This window comes from Helicoverpa armigera, chromosome 26, assembly GCF_030705265.1.
Source record: "Helicoverpa armigera isolate CAAS_96S chromosome 26, ASM3070526v1, whole genome shotgun sequence".
NCBI lineage: Eukaryota > Metazoa > Arthropoda > Insecta > Lepidoptera > Noctuidae > Helicoverpa > Helicoverpa armigera.
In genome coordinates, this window is record NC_087145.1 from 5,271,460 (window position 1) to 5,288,334 (window position 16,875).

Sequence of the window (16,875 nt, forward strand, 5' to 3'; positions counted from 1 at the left end):
CTTCCACTATAGCGGTCGACTCGTTCTCCGAGCTGAATATGTGAAGCTACGAGTCGACGGCATCGGTATTTTGTGAACCAGACGCGATACACATACACTAAGTTAAACCAGATAAAAAACTCGAACAATTATTCATAATATCGCAGTTATCATAATATGACAGGTTAAGATAACTATATTTGTTGCAAAACACTTTCGATTGCACAACAAATATTAATACCGCAATATGACGAATTAGCCTTTCTTTTATTGATTGGAAAATACATCGGTAATTATTAATAAATCATCAACACAGTAAATCAAATAAACAACATGAAAATAAGTCATCAAGGTCCACATAGCAGCTGAACATCTAATGTGTGACAAAGAAACTATCGTACTCATTTATTTCAACAAACTACTAACTTGTTCCTTACTTATATGAGGTTTACCTAAGGAATAAGGTTTTGAGGCTCCACATGTGATGGCATTTATAAGCCCTACAAGATCTTATAAGGTACATAATGAAGATAGCAAGAACAGCTCACAATCTCTTTTCCTCAGCCCAGTTATTTTCATTTATTTAGTTTACCCAACAATTGTTTACATAACATTAGATGTTGTGTTTGCATTATTTAGTAGTAACTATTACTGGCACATAATCTTTTTTTTTGTAATTTTGGTACCTAATTACACCTATTTACATACAATAACAAATACAATAATAAATGCTGTAGAACCTTCACCAAGTCAATAAAATCTTTAGATATGTGACGATGGTTAAAAACACCATAAATGCTCAAAAATAAATAACGATTTTCTATTCCATTATTTGTTTTAATCGGCTGTAAATAACCTAATATTATAAAGGTAAAACTTTTTTTGTATGTACCTTAAAGGCTCCGAAATAACTGATCCATTTTGAAAAAATATTTTACTAAAGAAGTTATAGTGTCCCCGAATAACTAGGCTATATTTTAACCGGGTACGGGAAGAAGTTATACAAAAAGTCCAAGAAGTGAAATCGCTGTAGGAAGCTAGTAAATGATAATTTTATAATATTCCATCCATTTCATTTTACTAATATTTCAACTTTGAAATCGGCAGAAAATAAAGCTGTTCTCATAGAAACAAAACACCATAGCATAACCTTCACTCTAGTAAATCGATGGCAGTTCATACAAGGTCAAACAACTATTAGTTCGCGTAGAGGATTTTCCTGTAGTGACTCATCATCCATTCAAAGCCCAAAACGAAGTGTTTACAAACTTCTGATTAGATAGTAAAGTAATTTTAACCAATCAATAAATACATGTTTAGATCGGTGTCACGATAAGCTAGAGTATTGATAAACAATACCTATAATGCACAGCTGTGTGAAATTGAGATGCGAGCCAAAATTACGCGCTATTTATAGAACAGAAACTAATTTAGACCAGTTTTTTTTATTATCAAAAGGGTAAAATTGGGATATTTTTTTCAAAAAGTGACGTCATCAAAGATCACTTCTTCAGCAGTTAAGGGTATTAAAACATTTCATTCATTTGCTTTACGATTTCACAACATTATTGCACAACGTATTTTAATAGTGGATTGCACAAGTTTTATTCACCGCTACTATTTATCATACCGTTCTCATGCGATACAGAGTTCGCACAAATATCTTCGCTCTAAATGATAGTTGACTTGTTTGAAAATAATGGTTTATCCCGCGAATTTTCTATTTTAGTATTTTTTATAAATTATAAGAAATGCGATTTTCTTTTTGGTGTCTGGGTGTAATTCAAATAGTTCTGCAAATGGTGTTAAATGTAAATATACTGAAATTAACTAAACATGAAAAAGCACCCGGGTTGGGCTGTCAGGGTGGAACTATATTAATTAAGGACCTCAATTGATAATTATCTACGACTGTGTCTAAAGTGAAGTGTGTACAAGAGTTCAAATACCGGTAAGTACCAATTTACATTACTTTTGAAAGCTATGTACGAATAGTAAAGCTATGTAGAATGTTAGTGTGAATGTACTTTCTAAGTTTTCTTGGAGACCTTTGTCCAATTTGATCTCCCGATAATTCCTGACTAATGTTTTCAATGTCAATGTAACTCTGTTATTGGTGCTTTCACGCCAAACCTAATAGAACCGATTTGAATGAAATTAGGCACCCTGGCAGTCTAGAGCCTGAGTACCTAGACTATATATATATTATCTGGCTGCGGGAGGTAGTTCCCTCGGGACGCAGGTGGCACCGCAGGTCACAGCTAGTGCATATGTTACGTTATAGGCCAAGATGCGGCTTCACATAGTTCAAGCCGGCTAAACCTAGTTATATTCTCTTATCTTCGGTTAAAACTATGTGTAGCTTTTATCATAGCGGCTAGAAGACGTACTGGATACCCATGGCTAGAATTAGGTGTATCCTATGTCTCATCGACTAGAACAAGGTCAGTTCAGTTCAGTATTTTGGATTTGTTTTGAGTCTAAAGTTGCCTTTCGACTGATTCTCAGCTGGTATTGAATCAGTCTTAGTTTTAGCTGAATCTAGGGCGGATCTAGCCCTCAAAATGGATGTATGATGGATGTGACATGCATCATATACGTTAGGGTTGATAATTCACATATATTCATTCATTAAATTCAGGTACATAGGGGAGTATACAAAGGCAGCATATAGACAAAGTACCTAGAAGTAGTATATCGGCTAGTACATAGGCTAGAACTGGGTGTAGCCGCACTTGGGGTTTTAGCCGTAACAGATATTAAGTCTTTGGTGCTTTTGTTGTATCTTCAATAGTTAAGAAATGTTATTTAATAAGAATTGCTTGAAAGACGCAGAACCCGGCGAAATCCTATAAAATGAAATAGGAACGTAACTCGAAAACATAATCCTCCTGCCGTAGTCAGATGTACTAAAAATAATACCCACAGTGGTCGTGTTTGGCAACAGCGCTGTGATCGTGTCTCCTGTAGTAAGGAAAGGGCTAGCCGGATGAGGGTTCCTGGTGGTGGTACTCACCCACGAAGGTCTCGATCTCGGAGGCAGTGATGTGCTTCTCCAAAAGCTTCCTGTTGTTGTGCAACAGTGCTGTGATGCTGCAGTAAGGAAAGGGCTAGCCGGATGAGGGTTCCTGGTGGTGGTACTCACCCACGAAGGTCTCGATCTCGGAGGCAGTGATGTGCTTCTCCAAAAGCTTCCTGTTGTTGTGCAACAGTGCTGTGATGGTGTCCTCTGCGAGTATGTCGTAACCAATCTGCTTCTGCATGAAGCCGAAGTGTTTTGCTATGTATTCCTGTGAAAAAATAATAAGGATAGCACTGGGGACTTACAAGACATTAAAATAACTATTTATTGTGATTAAAAGAAGTAGCTCTTTTTAACTAATTTCAGAGCTTTCAATTATAGATCAACTCAGCAGTAACTTCATATATCTTCATTTATAAAGATTTGTATGTAAAGTCTTTTTGTATGTTAAGAAGAAACATTTGTGGTACAAAACATCTAATGACATGGCTTCTAAAACATGTAATTTTTCAGTTTTTTAGTCTGGTCAAATTAGGGGCTAACCTCTCACAAAAGGGTGATAAGATACCGACTATATCTCTATTCTTTGCCTCTCATTCTGTTTTGTTACAGTTTTCGCTTACATGGGAAAGCATTTACAAAATTAATATTTTATGTAAGTAACTATACATATTTTCAAGTAGACCAACCTGATTCTTCCTATAGTCCTGTTGACTGAGCCTGAGTATCCTGTAGCAGAGACGGAAGATGTACTTATAGGCGGCGTACCGAGGGTCGTACAACTCCTCAATCTTCAGGAACGCTTCCCCTTCTGATGTCTCTTGGAATGGACCCTGGGAGATGTTAACTTTATGTAAGTAATTTAAGGTCTAATTTGTGGTCACACAAGACTATTTAAAATAATATTCGGATGAGATACAAACAGTTTTGTGTTTTCTACCTATAATAAAAAATGGTGTCTTAAGTCTGGTTCAGATAGGTTTGTTGAAAGAACCATTATTTTTGTCAAACACAAAAGCAAACGGTTTTACTACAAATAAGAAAATTTGTTACCTAGTTAACATGTTTAAATAAAAGTTTATAAATCAGTTCACAAACAAGACAATATTTATGCACACTGTCTGTCAAAGAACAATCTCTAGAGACACCTTATATTAATCCGAATTAAATCTGGGTAATGATACACGTCTACGTCTGTGTCTGAAAGAGAAATCAATTATTTTGCGACGGAATGTATTTGCAAGCAGTTTGACGGTGCGAAAGAGATTTTATAGGTTTATTTGAAATTAAAAAAAAAAAAATTGGTTTTAACTTTTGAACAACAATAAATACAAGAACATTAACCGTCAAATCCGTAGCGGACCCCAATCGGGGTCTGAACATCAATGTCACCGTAAGCTCGGTTTAGACCCCAATTGGGGTCTGCGAATCAGTCATACACTTTCCTAATTATTTACACTCATATTTATTTTCTTTCCAATCAAACCACATTTGTGAGTACTAAATAAAATAACTAAATAAATTTAAATTATTTTTACGCATTCAAACCTTTCATATTTAGCATCCCGTTAGAAATATACCTTTTAAAAAACCAATCGTAATTACCGGGAATTCTGATCGAAATCGCCATGTTTGTTTACATTAGTTGTTTTTTTAAATTTGAAGACGCATAGACAAGATGGCGACTGTGATAGAAGTTTTGCATCGAATGATCCGATTCGTTAAAATAAAGAATCGATTTAATAATTTTATATTATAATATTACTAAATTGCACTTTTGTATAGGTACTTACCATAATCTGAAAATAAATTAGGAAAAGTAAAATGACTTCATTTATTTTGAAAAAAAATGCTAGAGAATCAGTGGTAGAAAATACGTTGTAGCCGGAATAAAAAAAATCTTCGGTTTTTAGGGTTTCTGAAGACGGCAAATGAAGACTTATTTATTTCTTCGGGTGTTTTATGTGCAGGATTCCTGTAGACCTGCCAAACTTAATGGCGATTCGTTACTTCCAACTTTTTAACTGAGCGGCAAAGCTATTTGACGAGAGCCGTAGTTAGGTGTAGTTATCGATTTTATGACGATTTCATTGTTTGAAAGGGCAAATAGTTCGCTGTTCATCGAAAGCTGGTCCAAGATGGAAAGATGGCCGCCGCCGACTTATTTTTAACCGACTTCCCAAAAAGCGGAGGTTCTCAATTCGACCGTTTTTTTTGTATGTTTGTTACGCGATTACTCAGCCATTTATTTATCGATTTTAATGATTCTTTTTTTGTTTGATAGCGTATACTTCCGAGGTGGTCCCGTTATCATCAGGTCAGGATCTGATGATGGAACCTTGAGAAATCGAGGGCGACTTTCGAAAGTTGCAGAAATACATAGGTTGAAATCTTATCACTCAGGTGTTTGCCTGGTAGCACTATTCAACAGTGAAGGTTTTGAGCTGAACTGATGATGGAGACCAGTGAAGTTCGAGGGAACTCGACAACTGAATATTTAAACTTTCTCGTGTTTGTGCTTATATTATTCGTATTTACGAGGCCTCTGCAACAGTGAAGGAGATGGAGACGAGAGAAGTGCGGTTGTCGAGATCCCTCGACCTTCTCTGGTCTCCATCATCAGGTCAGCTCCAAACCTTTACTGTTTCATAGTGTTATCAGACATACATCTGAGTGTCAAGTTATAACCTTATCTATGCTTACAATTTTCGAGAGTTGCCCTCGATTTCTCAAGGTTTCCATCATCAGATCCTGGACCTAATAACAAATATGGGGAATATACCCTTTCGACCAAAAACAAACATCCAAATTGAGAACCACCTCCGTTTTGGGATTCGGTTAAAAATATTTGGTGACTTTAAAATCAATCAATTATTATTATTGTTTCTCATCATCAAATAAGTACATTACTTTGGTAGTTACAAATTGCATTATATTTCAGAACACCAGGCTTACCCTCATCATCATCATCATCATCATCAGCCTATCGCAGTCCACTGCTGGACATAGGCCTCTCCAAGTGCACGCCACTGAGATCGATTGAAGTAGGCTAAATACCTCTATGAGCAGGCTTACCCTCCGCCGAAACAAAAATCTTAGAATTGTTCAGAAATAATATAAGAATAAATTAAAATTCCGTAATAGGTAATAAAAATTCAATTAAAGTTAAAAATTATTACGAATGACGCAACACCAAAATAAATAATATCTACATATAAAAATTTAATGCTAAAAACTTTCATAAAACTTAAATATCTTTTTTCTTAACAACAAAAACAAATTGAACCTATAATTTAAAATTAATAAATAAAATTGAAATAAGTTGCTATTAAAAAAAATATATAAAATTGGTATTCGATTATTTATAATAAATATCCGATTTAGGTATCGAATGCACACCGATGATTGAAAAAAATAAAATAAAACTCTATTCCTAACTCTACTTGTCTGTGACTTTGATCTTGTAAATATTGTTCATTTTTATTGTGTATTTTATGTGCTGATTTTTTAGTTATTGAACATAAATAAGTGCACGAAATGTATTGCAATGGATTGAAAATGTTATAAATATGACGTTTGTGTTGTGTTTGAGAAAGTGATGCGATTATTTATTGGTAAGTTTTCACCAAATTTGAAATGCCTAACTTTTCGATAGACTTAAAAACACCGTAATTATTATATTTTTCTGAATTAACTGACCCCATTTGACCTTTGCACGTTGTTGTCAAATAAGTGAGCTCTAAAGTTATAGGTAAAATACTTCTAATCAGGCATTACGGACTTAGAATTCATGTGTTGAAAGTTAGTACAAATTTTTGACTTCCATGTCGCGATTCAAAATATCCCGCCGAATCAACGGTATAGTCATATGTCAAAATCTTGTCGAGCAGAGGGGTTAATTCAGAAACCTACCTGTAATATCTTGAAAAGCTGCCTCAATATATACTGTTCTCTGAGCAACTTCTGTCTGTCCCTGTTAGGATTTTCCACCACCAGGTCTAGAGCTTCAGACTTATTGGGCTCGTTCTCGAAGCCGGCTATGAAGTACACTATGTCTTGCAGCAGGCAGGTAAGGGCTCTGTAGGGAAAAAATATTTATGTACTTAGATGCCCTATTAAACAATGACATTTTTAACCCACCTTAAATGATCATTTTCGTAGAGACAAGCAAATAAGGTCGAAATTCAGCATGCACTGTAAAATAGGTAGTCTGTATTGTGTTGACAGTTTCCATCGATTTTTCGGCAAAGTGGGTCATACATATCATTGGTCGATAGTCTAAATATATAAAACTCAAAGGTGACTGACTGACTGACTGACATAGTGATCTATCAACGCACAGCTGAAACCACTGGACGGATCGGGCTGAAATTTGGCATGCAGGTAGATGTTATGACGTAGGCATCCGCTAAGAAAGGATTTTGATCAATTCTACCCCCAAGGGGATAAAATAGGGGATGAAAGTTTGTATGAAACTTTGTCAATTTTAAACCGATCGGACTGAGACTTTGCATGCATAAAGCTACTATGGCGTAGGCAACTCTTAAGAAAGGATTTTGATAAATTCCATCCCTAAGGGGATAAAATAGGGGATGAAAGTTTGTATACATCTTCTTAGATTTGTACACGCTAATCTTCCGAACTACTGAACGGATTTCAATGATTTTTTCTTTGTTGTATCAGTATTAAGCCTGGTCAACATATAGGCTATAATTTATCTTCGAAACTTGAAGACCTGATGCAGAACTCCAACAGACCAACAAAACTATAAGAGATACAAAATGGTGCCATGGCAAAAATTGTTTCATGTGATGAGCATTTTCAGCTGAGATAATAAATTTTAAGATCTGGAACACCTGATGTGGAACCCCAAGAGCCCAGCTTCTCTATACCATATACAGGTATGACGTTTTAGCAAAAGTTGTTCAATTTGATAAGCACTTTCTATTGACTTACACAAATTGAAGATCTAAAACACCTGATGTGGAACTCCAGGGGCCCAGCTAGACTATAGCATATAGAAGTATGACGTTTTAGAAAAAGTTGTTCAATCTGATAAGCACTCTCTGTTGACTTATAAAAATTGAACCACACCTACACCTGATGTGGAACTCCAGGAGCCCAGCTAGAACCATGACGGGGTAGGTCTCACGCCTCTGGTTTGGCTTGGCCGTCCAGAGTGGAGTCGCTAGAGCAGGATTAGTAGCCCTGCTCGGAGGGTAGGTGCCTCATGGTAATCACAGGGAGCGCGTAATCTGCGTTTAAAGTCCACCGAGGTATCCTCACCCTTCAGCTCATACTTGAGAGATTGGTTCTCTACCCACTAAACCACCACGACTTCCACTAAGTCACCACGACTTTGTCATCTATTTAATGTTTTTTTACGTAATAATACTTGTGTAATATTTTTGCCACACACAAATGCGGACTAATTAGAATCACTACTTTTATCCCTATGGTCACGTCTATTGCGGTTCAGTTCTCAGCGTTTTGTTTAATCTGCTGTGCTTTTGCTGTTAAAGTACAAAAATTAAGTATATAGAACGTTTCTCTTCGGTCCCTTAAAATTCAATATCAGACTATTCAGATCTTTGATTTTGCTGACCCCGTAGTCGCTGGCACAAGGGACAGGATCCGCGTACGAAGTCGCGGGCAGAAGCTAGTATTTTCATATATCGATATTCCCTTATAGTATAGATAGAGACATATATCAATATACCCTTAGAGAGTTAGGGACTCTGGTTTAGGCCTTGCAAAGGCGCTGCCGATGCAGAGTTATGTGTCAAGTACCCAGGGAGGGTAATTATTTTACTTTTAGAGACGTAGTGAATACCAACTCGAAAACAGAATTGTCACTGTATCACTGTATATTTAAGGTTCCAAACTTTAAAAAATCCAAAAACAATAACTACTCAGTATAGTATCAGTTGTCAAACAAAACTGAAACTTACTTCCTCTCATTATGCTCTATATTGCCGAGCTGCAGTTTAGTCGATAAGGCGGATAGCACCTTGCAGGCGTCGTTCGCGAAGTCCAAGTCTCGCACCTCGCTGGGTGACACCGATATGAGAGCAAACGCTTCTTTGTCTTCCTTTACTAAGGAACACCCCACCTGAGAAAAAGGGTATATGATAAATATTTTCCACCTTGTAATAAAACGTGGTGTAAAAAGTACTAGCTTGGAACTAGGTTTAAACCGTCATCTCCAATATAATTAAAGGGTTGTAGCCGCTAGTTTTTAAAATCACGTTTTATAATAATACCATCCAAGGCCAATTTCAGGCACAAAAACATATCCTTTCTGATCTCATTTAAATCAGTTCAATAGTTTTGGCGTGCAAGCGCGACAGAGTTACTTTCGCATTTATAATATTCAATTCATTGTAATAAAACGTGCAAAACACATTTTGATCTGACCATTTAGAATTAATGTCTGTTGAATAATATTACCTTGGACATGACTGGCTTCTCTTCATCCTTGTCGATAGGTATGGAAGTAGAATGCACCCACGTATGAGTGCATAAATGTTGTAGCCTAAAAAACACAAAACCATGTTATTTCCGTTCCTACAAAAATACGAAGAACTAACAATTGCAATACAGAAAAATTACGGAAAGAAAAGAAAACCACAAAATCTCGAAACTAAAAATACTTTTTGCATTTTCTATAATGCAAAAAGTATTTTTATACTTTTAGGTACATCGCTCTAGAAGTTGGTGTCTAGGTACAATTGCTGTGCTAATTTCGCCACCACTTTCTAGAGCAATCTTCTTCCTCTTCCTTTTTTGGAAATTCGGTTAAAAATCAAATCGTTTGTTGTTTTGTCTTTTATTACTCGATATTATTATTATTTCTGGTATACAAACCGTAGGATCTGTGTTACTCGATTTTTACAAATTTTTGGTCTCGGATTTGCAGGTCATACCTGACGTAGCTGCTTTGAGGCACAGGCGCGTCGGAATGAGTCATGGTGGTGGGGTCTAACTCGAACAGCGTGGCGATCTCCGATGAGTGCGGGACTGACACCAACTGAAAGGCTGGCTCGTACGGCTCCACTGGCGCTTCACTGATGGTACAAGGTACAGGGTTAGATGTAGGTCATTAACTCACTCATACCCTAGTTGATGGGACAAGCATAAAAAAGGCAAAGAAAACGGCTGATAGCATGATAACAGGATAGGCCCAATAACTTTCAACCATGGTAATCTATATTAAAAACATTATATGGAAATGACTTTTCAAACCGATAAGTCACGTGGTTATAAAGTATGTCGTCTCCGATTTATATAATTGGCTTTTAAAGCCGTTTAAGTCGATTAAATAAAAGTATTTTGAAATATAATTAAATAATGTCGGGACACCTTTTTCACACACGGTTGGTTAGCCCCGTGGTAAGTTATTAATTATCTTGTGTTATGGGTGCTAACACAACTGATAAATACATATTGTAACACCAAGACCACGGCCAACAAGCATGCTCATCACACAAATGTCGACCGAACCGGGAATCGAACCCGGGACCTTAGATTCGGCAGTCCGGCTTGGTGACCATTGCGCCATAGAGGTCGTAATTGCCCCTGTGATGCCATGAGAATTATATTTCTTCACGATTATAGAAAGACAACTTGGCTATTAGCACTAAACAGAGAACAATAACTTAATAGTATTGTATTATAATTATAACATACGGTGGTCTATTACACGCCTCGGCAGCTAGATAGTGTCCCGTCGCGAGATGCTTGAACCGGAAGATGGAGTTCCAGTGTCCCGCGCCTCCACGACATGGGTCATGTTGTACCACCTGAGTAACAAAGTAAAAGATTGCAATTATTCTGTTTTGAAAACGTATCGAAAAGCAATTCGGATCTTCATGAAACAGACTGTTGTCTGTGGGTTATTGCCGAAATGTATTGTATTTCTTTTTGATGAATTTACTAATTATTTTTTTAAAACCAAGGAGAATATGTGGCTAAAACCCGTGAAAGTCTACACAAGTTGGGTCCTGACACGATACAGATATGAAACTTATGTCCAACAGTGGACTGACATGAAATACGCTCATAATGAAACTCTATAATATTATTTAACCGACTTTTAACCGACCGAAGAACGATCGGATTGTTGTTTTTATGTTTTTCCACTCATCTCTACAAACAATTTTTTTTTTGAAAAAGTAGAATGTAATAACACCACCACACCAAAGTAGAATGTAATGACACTTTAAAAATCAAAGATTTGCATCTTTTTTGGGCAACGTTGTTTATTTCAAAAGAGTTTTCTCACCTCAATTTCCCACAAGGCCTTACTACTAGTAGCAGCAGTAGCACTGGACCTTCCCGTGGTCCTGAGGAACACATGCTGCCGCTTCTGATACTCGTCCATGGTCAGGAACTTCTCCTGTTCAGCGTGGAACAGCCTCACCACGTCACCTCCCTTCAGGATCTCTTCTTGGTTCTCTTTGTGTTCTAAGAAGAGAGTCACCTTCCAGGAGGTTGTGGAGTTTACTACGTTGACCTGAAACGTGGTAAGAAAATGTTATTAATATTATGCCTGCCTTTGCAATGCATATGGGAATATAAAGTCCAGGACTGTTGGAATTCGAACACCGGGCTGAAGCCAACATGCTAAAAATGTGAGTAATGATGTCATAATGTGCATCTTCAAAATTAATATGTAAAATGTTTTCGTTGTTTGATGAAGCCTCGTATAACAAGAAGGTGCCAGCTTTGATCACTTTAACTTAATAATTTGTGTGTATGTTAACAAACAATATGCAAGCTAAGTAATTGAATTTTGAAAAAATTTGCACAATAACGTCCATAGACAAGTCGTAAAAAACTTAAAAGTCTTACCTCCATGCATCCGATATTGTCTGGCAGCTCGTGGTTAGAGGAAACGTGTAGGACCTGTTGTCCCGCATTCACGGGGTTCATGATCACCTTGTCACCCACCACTACGTTGTCACCTGCAAGGATTAATTAAACATGTTACTATTATGGTAGAATATTCTTTAACTAAAATCATCATTTCCATAGGATGACCACTGCTGAGTGTAGGACATCGAATGAATCACATATTCCTCTACAACTCAACATAAGATATCTGCAGTTGAACATAGGACGTCCACTGCTAAATATGGGGAGACCCATTTATATCCAAAAAGACCTATAAAGATTATAGAAGTACTAGCAAACCTGGCGAACTCCGTTTCGCCACCAGATGGCTTCGTTTTATGTTACATTTTGTTTGGTGATTAAAAGATAAAGAAAATTCTTTGCTATAAACCTCACGGAGTCCTAGACCTTTCCAACGAATGCAAAACCGTGGAAATCGGTTCGTGCGTTCTGGAGTTATAGGGTCAGGAAGGAAAACCCGACTTATTTGTATTTATAGAAGTATATAAACGTACCCGTGGATCTGAGCTTGTAGAAAGGCATGACATAAAACCAGGAGCCCTCGTTGCCGTTGGCGTCAAGGTGAACGCGCATCGCGTTCTTCTCCAGCAACGCGGGCAGTCTTTTGTTTACCTGCACGTACGAGCAATTTTGGTGTGACAACAGTTAAGATCATTCATGAAACTAACATCAATTACTTTATGATTGACATTTGAAATTCCTCTTAGGTCCAGTTGATAAAACCAACGTTAAGCAGAGTAGCTGTCCGGCATAAACCTAGACTGGACCTACTATTTTTTTGACGTTTTTGTTAACGTCTTATCATTTTGCTTTATAGTGTGTGCGGTTTTGATCGCCGTTCAAAGCGTCCAAATCATTTTCTGATATTCTACTTTTGAATGGAAAAATTAAACTGTTGGTTCTGGATTCCTCATGGATATCATAAGAGATACTTATCATCATCATCATCATCATCATCAGATTATCGCAGTCCACTGCTGGACATAGGCCTCTCCAAGTGCTACTTATATTTTTGTAGATTTTATGTTTCAGGTACTTACAGTGAGGTATTTGTTGGACTTGACGTGCAGCAGTTGTAGAACGCTGCCGTACTGCACGACAGTCCCCAGCAACTTCTTGTTCTCCAACTCATTCTGCTTCTTCTCTATCTCAGCGGCATGCTGTCAACAGAAAATGAACTCTATTTACTAAAGCGTACAGAAGTTTTTAGCAAGGCAGTTTACTTGTTAGATAACGTCAGATAGAAGTATGGAATGCAAGACCCAAATGAGAATGGAATAAGGGTAGGAAGAGTTTAAGGAGAGATTGTACCTCTACATACCTGTGTGTAGTTTGAAATAGAAGCGTGTTTGTGGTTTGACAGGTCTATCTTTAGACTACTTAAGAATTATTTTCAAAACAATCACTGAAAACAAGCTTCATAACAAACTGCACACAAATTACATAACTGCATAACAATTTACAAAACCAATACCCAAATATTCAGTACTGAAAATCAGTGTTAAACGGGACTAAATACCAGGCTTAATTTCGTCAATATCTCGGTGGAAACCAGTTAACCTGATGAGCTCTCCAGTCAGTAATCCGTGGGATTTTAATTAGTCTTCATTTGTGGGAGCAATCACGTTGAATCCCGGAATTGGGTCAAATAGGCCAATTTGTGTGCGTATTGTATGCTCTGTTGAAAGGATTGGGTTAGAATTGCCTACACAAAGTACCTGCTATAACGTAGGATAAGGGATCTTTACAGAAAAAAACCTAACATGGAAAAAAACCTATATTGCCGTGTATATTTTTTTTTCAGAGAAAATGACGTAGGTATAGCAAAGTCATGAACAATATTTTGGATGTTGTAAGTTGAACTAATGAAATGAACATGAACAGTTTACTGATAACCAGACTGAAGTAAACAATAAAAATCGGTATTAAATATTGTAATGATAAAATAACATTCCATTTTGTAGAAGTAAATAGGCAGGTTTTTGCCTATGGGATGTACGTTAAGCTTTAAAAAAATACTTCGATGTCTCTCATAAAAATATAAGGAAAAAAATACAAAGTTGTAAAATTAGAAGACTTTCGGAAGAAATTAATTATTTAAATCTTCTGTATAATTAATTTAAAAGTCCATTAAAATAAAATAACAGCATAATATAAAAATTCTCCTGTCACATAACACGAAATCCAACAAAATGAATATCTGTTAAAAATCCCGGGAGATTCATCAACTGTTTGATAAACGATAATATTAAAATAACCACATTAAAGACTATATTCGTTTGCTCCATTTGATATACGATTATGGCCCTTATTTATGAGGCCATAAACACCACATTATTGTCAATAAATGGAAGGAATTATCTTTAAAATGGTTATATTAACTCATTTGATAGACCCTGAAGTATGGAATGAGTATTAAAGCCGTAAGATATTAATATAATGTGAAATGACCATTGAAACTAATGCTTGTTAAAAAATCTAATGTGGCGGATACATTAAATCTCTTTTAATTCATTCTTATCTTAGAGCATTTAACGAGCCGGAGACGCCAATGCCTCACCTTCCGCTCTACCAAAGATATGAGACCATCGGTGGCTGTGTGCGTCAAGTTAGCTTGTGGTTGTTTTGAGCTTCTGGCGGCTCCAGGTGGTTGGATGCTCTAAGTTTCATATTTATTCAATTTTATGGTTTATTTTGCAACATATCAAAGTTAAGGAATAGTGGTGACAGTTGAATGGGATTTTAACAGGAAATTAGTCACATTAACCCGTTTAGAACGATTTATTTTAATATCTTCTTTTTATTTAGGTATGGTTATTTCAAACTGGATCGTAGCTTTCGGTGACGAAGATATATTTAAAACATTTGTCTTTATAAAAAGCCGGATCAAGGCGTACTAATATTAAAAGAGTGAGCATTTTTTCCTCATGCTAATATTATTTTTTAGATGAAATCGCAGTCATAAAACTTTATTATGATAAGAAAACCGATAAAGGGAATCTGGGTCTTTACCATTTTTTTTCCTCCTTTGAAACACCTCAGTATTAAATGTTATTTTACAGTTACAATTTTAAGTAAATTACACTGAGTTTATCTTATTATTATTCAACTTCTATATCCTATAAATAACCTTCTTAGAACGTGGCAGTAATTTAATCAAGTCCTAAGTAGTCCAAACCCTTTAAACTGGAAATTGGCAATATCTGGCGACCGACCCCTTTCATATTGAGCTCTCCTGTTACTTCATTAAATTAGCCCTAATATCAAGTAAAATGGTCAAGACCTTTTAGTCCTTTGTAGGGCAGTAAATCAAGGGTAAATCGCATTTATTTCATCTTTAAATGAATCCTCTAAGTATTTTTTGGTAAAAGTTCATTAAGAAATACTTGTGATAGCATAGATTTTGAGACAAATTCTATTGCTATTCTCGTACCTACATCAATTCCAACACTTACACCACTATATTGCTTGAAAACGTAACCCTTCTTGGCATTCTGTTAACAATTCAACAGTAAGAATTCGCAGCAACCCTAAATTGAACGAATAACTACAATAACATAGGAATTTGGATCACATTACATATAATAAAGTCCTCTATTCACGGTACGCAAGTCGCAATCCGACATTTGGCACAAAGTGTACAATAAACGGTTCATAAAACGCAATGCGGCTATTCCAACGCTATGTGTGTATGGTCCGTAATAATTCGGAATTTATCGACATATTTACCACTCTATAAAAGTGTATGAAATCTAAATCGAGGAATATTTTGACGAGCTGTATGTTTATGGGTAATCGTTGTTATTTAGAGCCGTGTTTAAGATTTATAGCTTCGGTTTTGGTCTTATATAGTGAAGCGATACTTGATTTTATAGCGCTTAAATATATGATATTTTCACTTGAGTGCACTTTCACACAGGTGACTTACAAAATATTTTAGTAATACTGTAATATAACTATTTTTCACAGTGGATTCTAAATTATGCTTTTGAATAGCCACGGTGAAGTGCAGTTAGCAAAACATTTTCGGGTTTATGCAGTACCTTTGTATTGCAGTTACAACATGCTTGTTTATGACACATACGGTACCTATATCTAGAGGTTTTTATATAGAAGAACAGGTCCAGGGTATAATAGTGAAGATACACATTCTATACTCACGTGCAACCTCTTAAGCAGTCCTGTATCGGTGTTGGAGTTAGCGGATTGCTTGGCAGTATTCCAGAACTGCTTTTGAGCGGAGTAGCGGTTCATAGGGCATATTTTGAACAGGCAATCTGAAAATTATAGTAAAGTATTAAAGAAACTTTGTTCATGAAAGAGTGAATATTTTTCTGGAGGAAACTTAGCAATTATGTTCTATCGTATGCGACCGGAAGTAAAATTCTAAACTTCATTATTTTACTCTTGACTATCAAAATCCTTTACATCGTTTCGGAGCAGTGTAGGCCTCCCGAATTGACATAGAAAACAATTTTATGTAGAAGCTGGTAATAATATAATTTCCATTCATATAAATTAAATTACACTTTTACATAGTTCTGTTCCTTAATAAAAATACTTCCGCATTTAAAACACAAGTCGGACTCGGTCCATTATTTCACGAATACCGTCTGGCCGGCCCTTCGGGAAATTATGTGGTCAGAATACGATGTTATCGCCGCAGGCTAATACTGTACCCACGAGGTAGTGACCAGTATTATTCACGAATACATTGTCTATTCTTGAAACTTTTATAAAATGTTTCTAGATCTAATATCAGAAAACATTATTTAAATCCACGAGAAAAGGTATTGCATCCGTGCATATCTACTATATTAGAGTTTGTTTATTAGCTTGCTAATGTCGCGATAGTGTCAGAAACTCCTGGTCAAAGAAAAACACTTTCAGTGTTATATGATATACCTATAGCTCATTTATCAAGTAAGGCTATAGGATACTTTTTGTCCGCATGCGCG

At 36.3% G+C, this 16,875-nt stretch overlaps 2 protein-coding genes and 1 long non-coding RNA gene across 10 annotated transcripts in view; 2 read left to right on the top strand and 1 right to left on the bottom strand.

The window, feature by feature from the left end:
* LOC110375042 (filamin-A) overlaps positions 1 to 16,875 on the top strand; it is a 307,158-nt gene that overhangs the window by 138,649 nt on the left and 151,634 nt on the right. The window lies entirely within an intron of this gene.
* The window catches only part of LOC110375060 (inositol 1,4,5-trisphosphate receptor), a 98,656-nt gene that overhangs the window by 41,823 nt on the left and 39,958 nt on the right, over positions 1 to 16,875 (bottom strand). For all 8 annotated transcript variants that reach the window (XM_064041791.1, XM_064041792.1, XM_064041790.1 and 5 more), the window contains exons 4-15: positions 16,079 to 16,194; positions 12,958 to 13,077; positions 12,412 to 12,529; positions 11,855 to 11,967; positions 11,286 to 11,516; positions 10,691 to 10,803; positions 9,928 to 10,068; positions 9,452 to 9,536; positions 8,953 to 9,113; positions 6,914 to 7,079; positions 3,691 to 3,834; positions 3,125 to 3,269 (exon numbers count right to left, since the gene is read on the bottom strand). In XM_064041791.1, the coding sequence (XP_063897861.1) occupies positions 3,125 to 3,269; positions 3,691 to 3,834; positions 6,914 to 7,079; positions 8,953 to 9,113; positions 9,452 to 9,536; positions 9,928 to 10,068; positions 10,691 to 10,803; positions 11,286 to 11,516; positions 11,855 to 11,967; positions 12,412 to 12,529; positions 12,958 to 13,077; positions 16,079 to 16,194 (1,653 nt within the window). The remainder of the gene's footprint in view (positions 1 to 3,124; positions 3,270 to 3,690; positions 3,835 to 6,913; positions 7,080 to 8,952; positions 9,114 to 9,451; positions 9,537 to 9,927; positions 10,069 to 10,690; positions 10,804 to 11,285; positions 11,517 to 11,854; positions 11,968 to 12,411; positions 12,530 to 12,957; positions 13,078 to 16,078; positions 16,195 to 16,875) is intronic.
* On the top strand, positions 3,722 to 13,742 carry LOC110375061 (uncharacterized). The gene is made up of 3 exons (XR_010277794.1): positions 3,722 to 3,854; positions 9,921 to 10,081; positions 12,950 to 13,742. It is a non-coding gene; the product is annotated as an uncharacterized LOC110375061 (long non-coding RNA).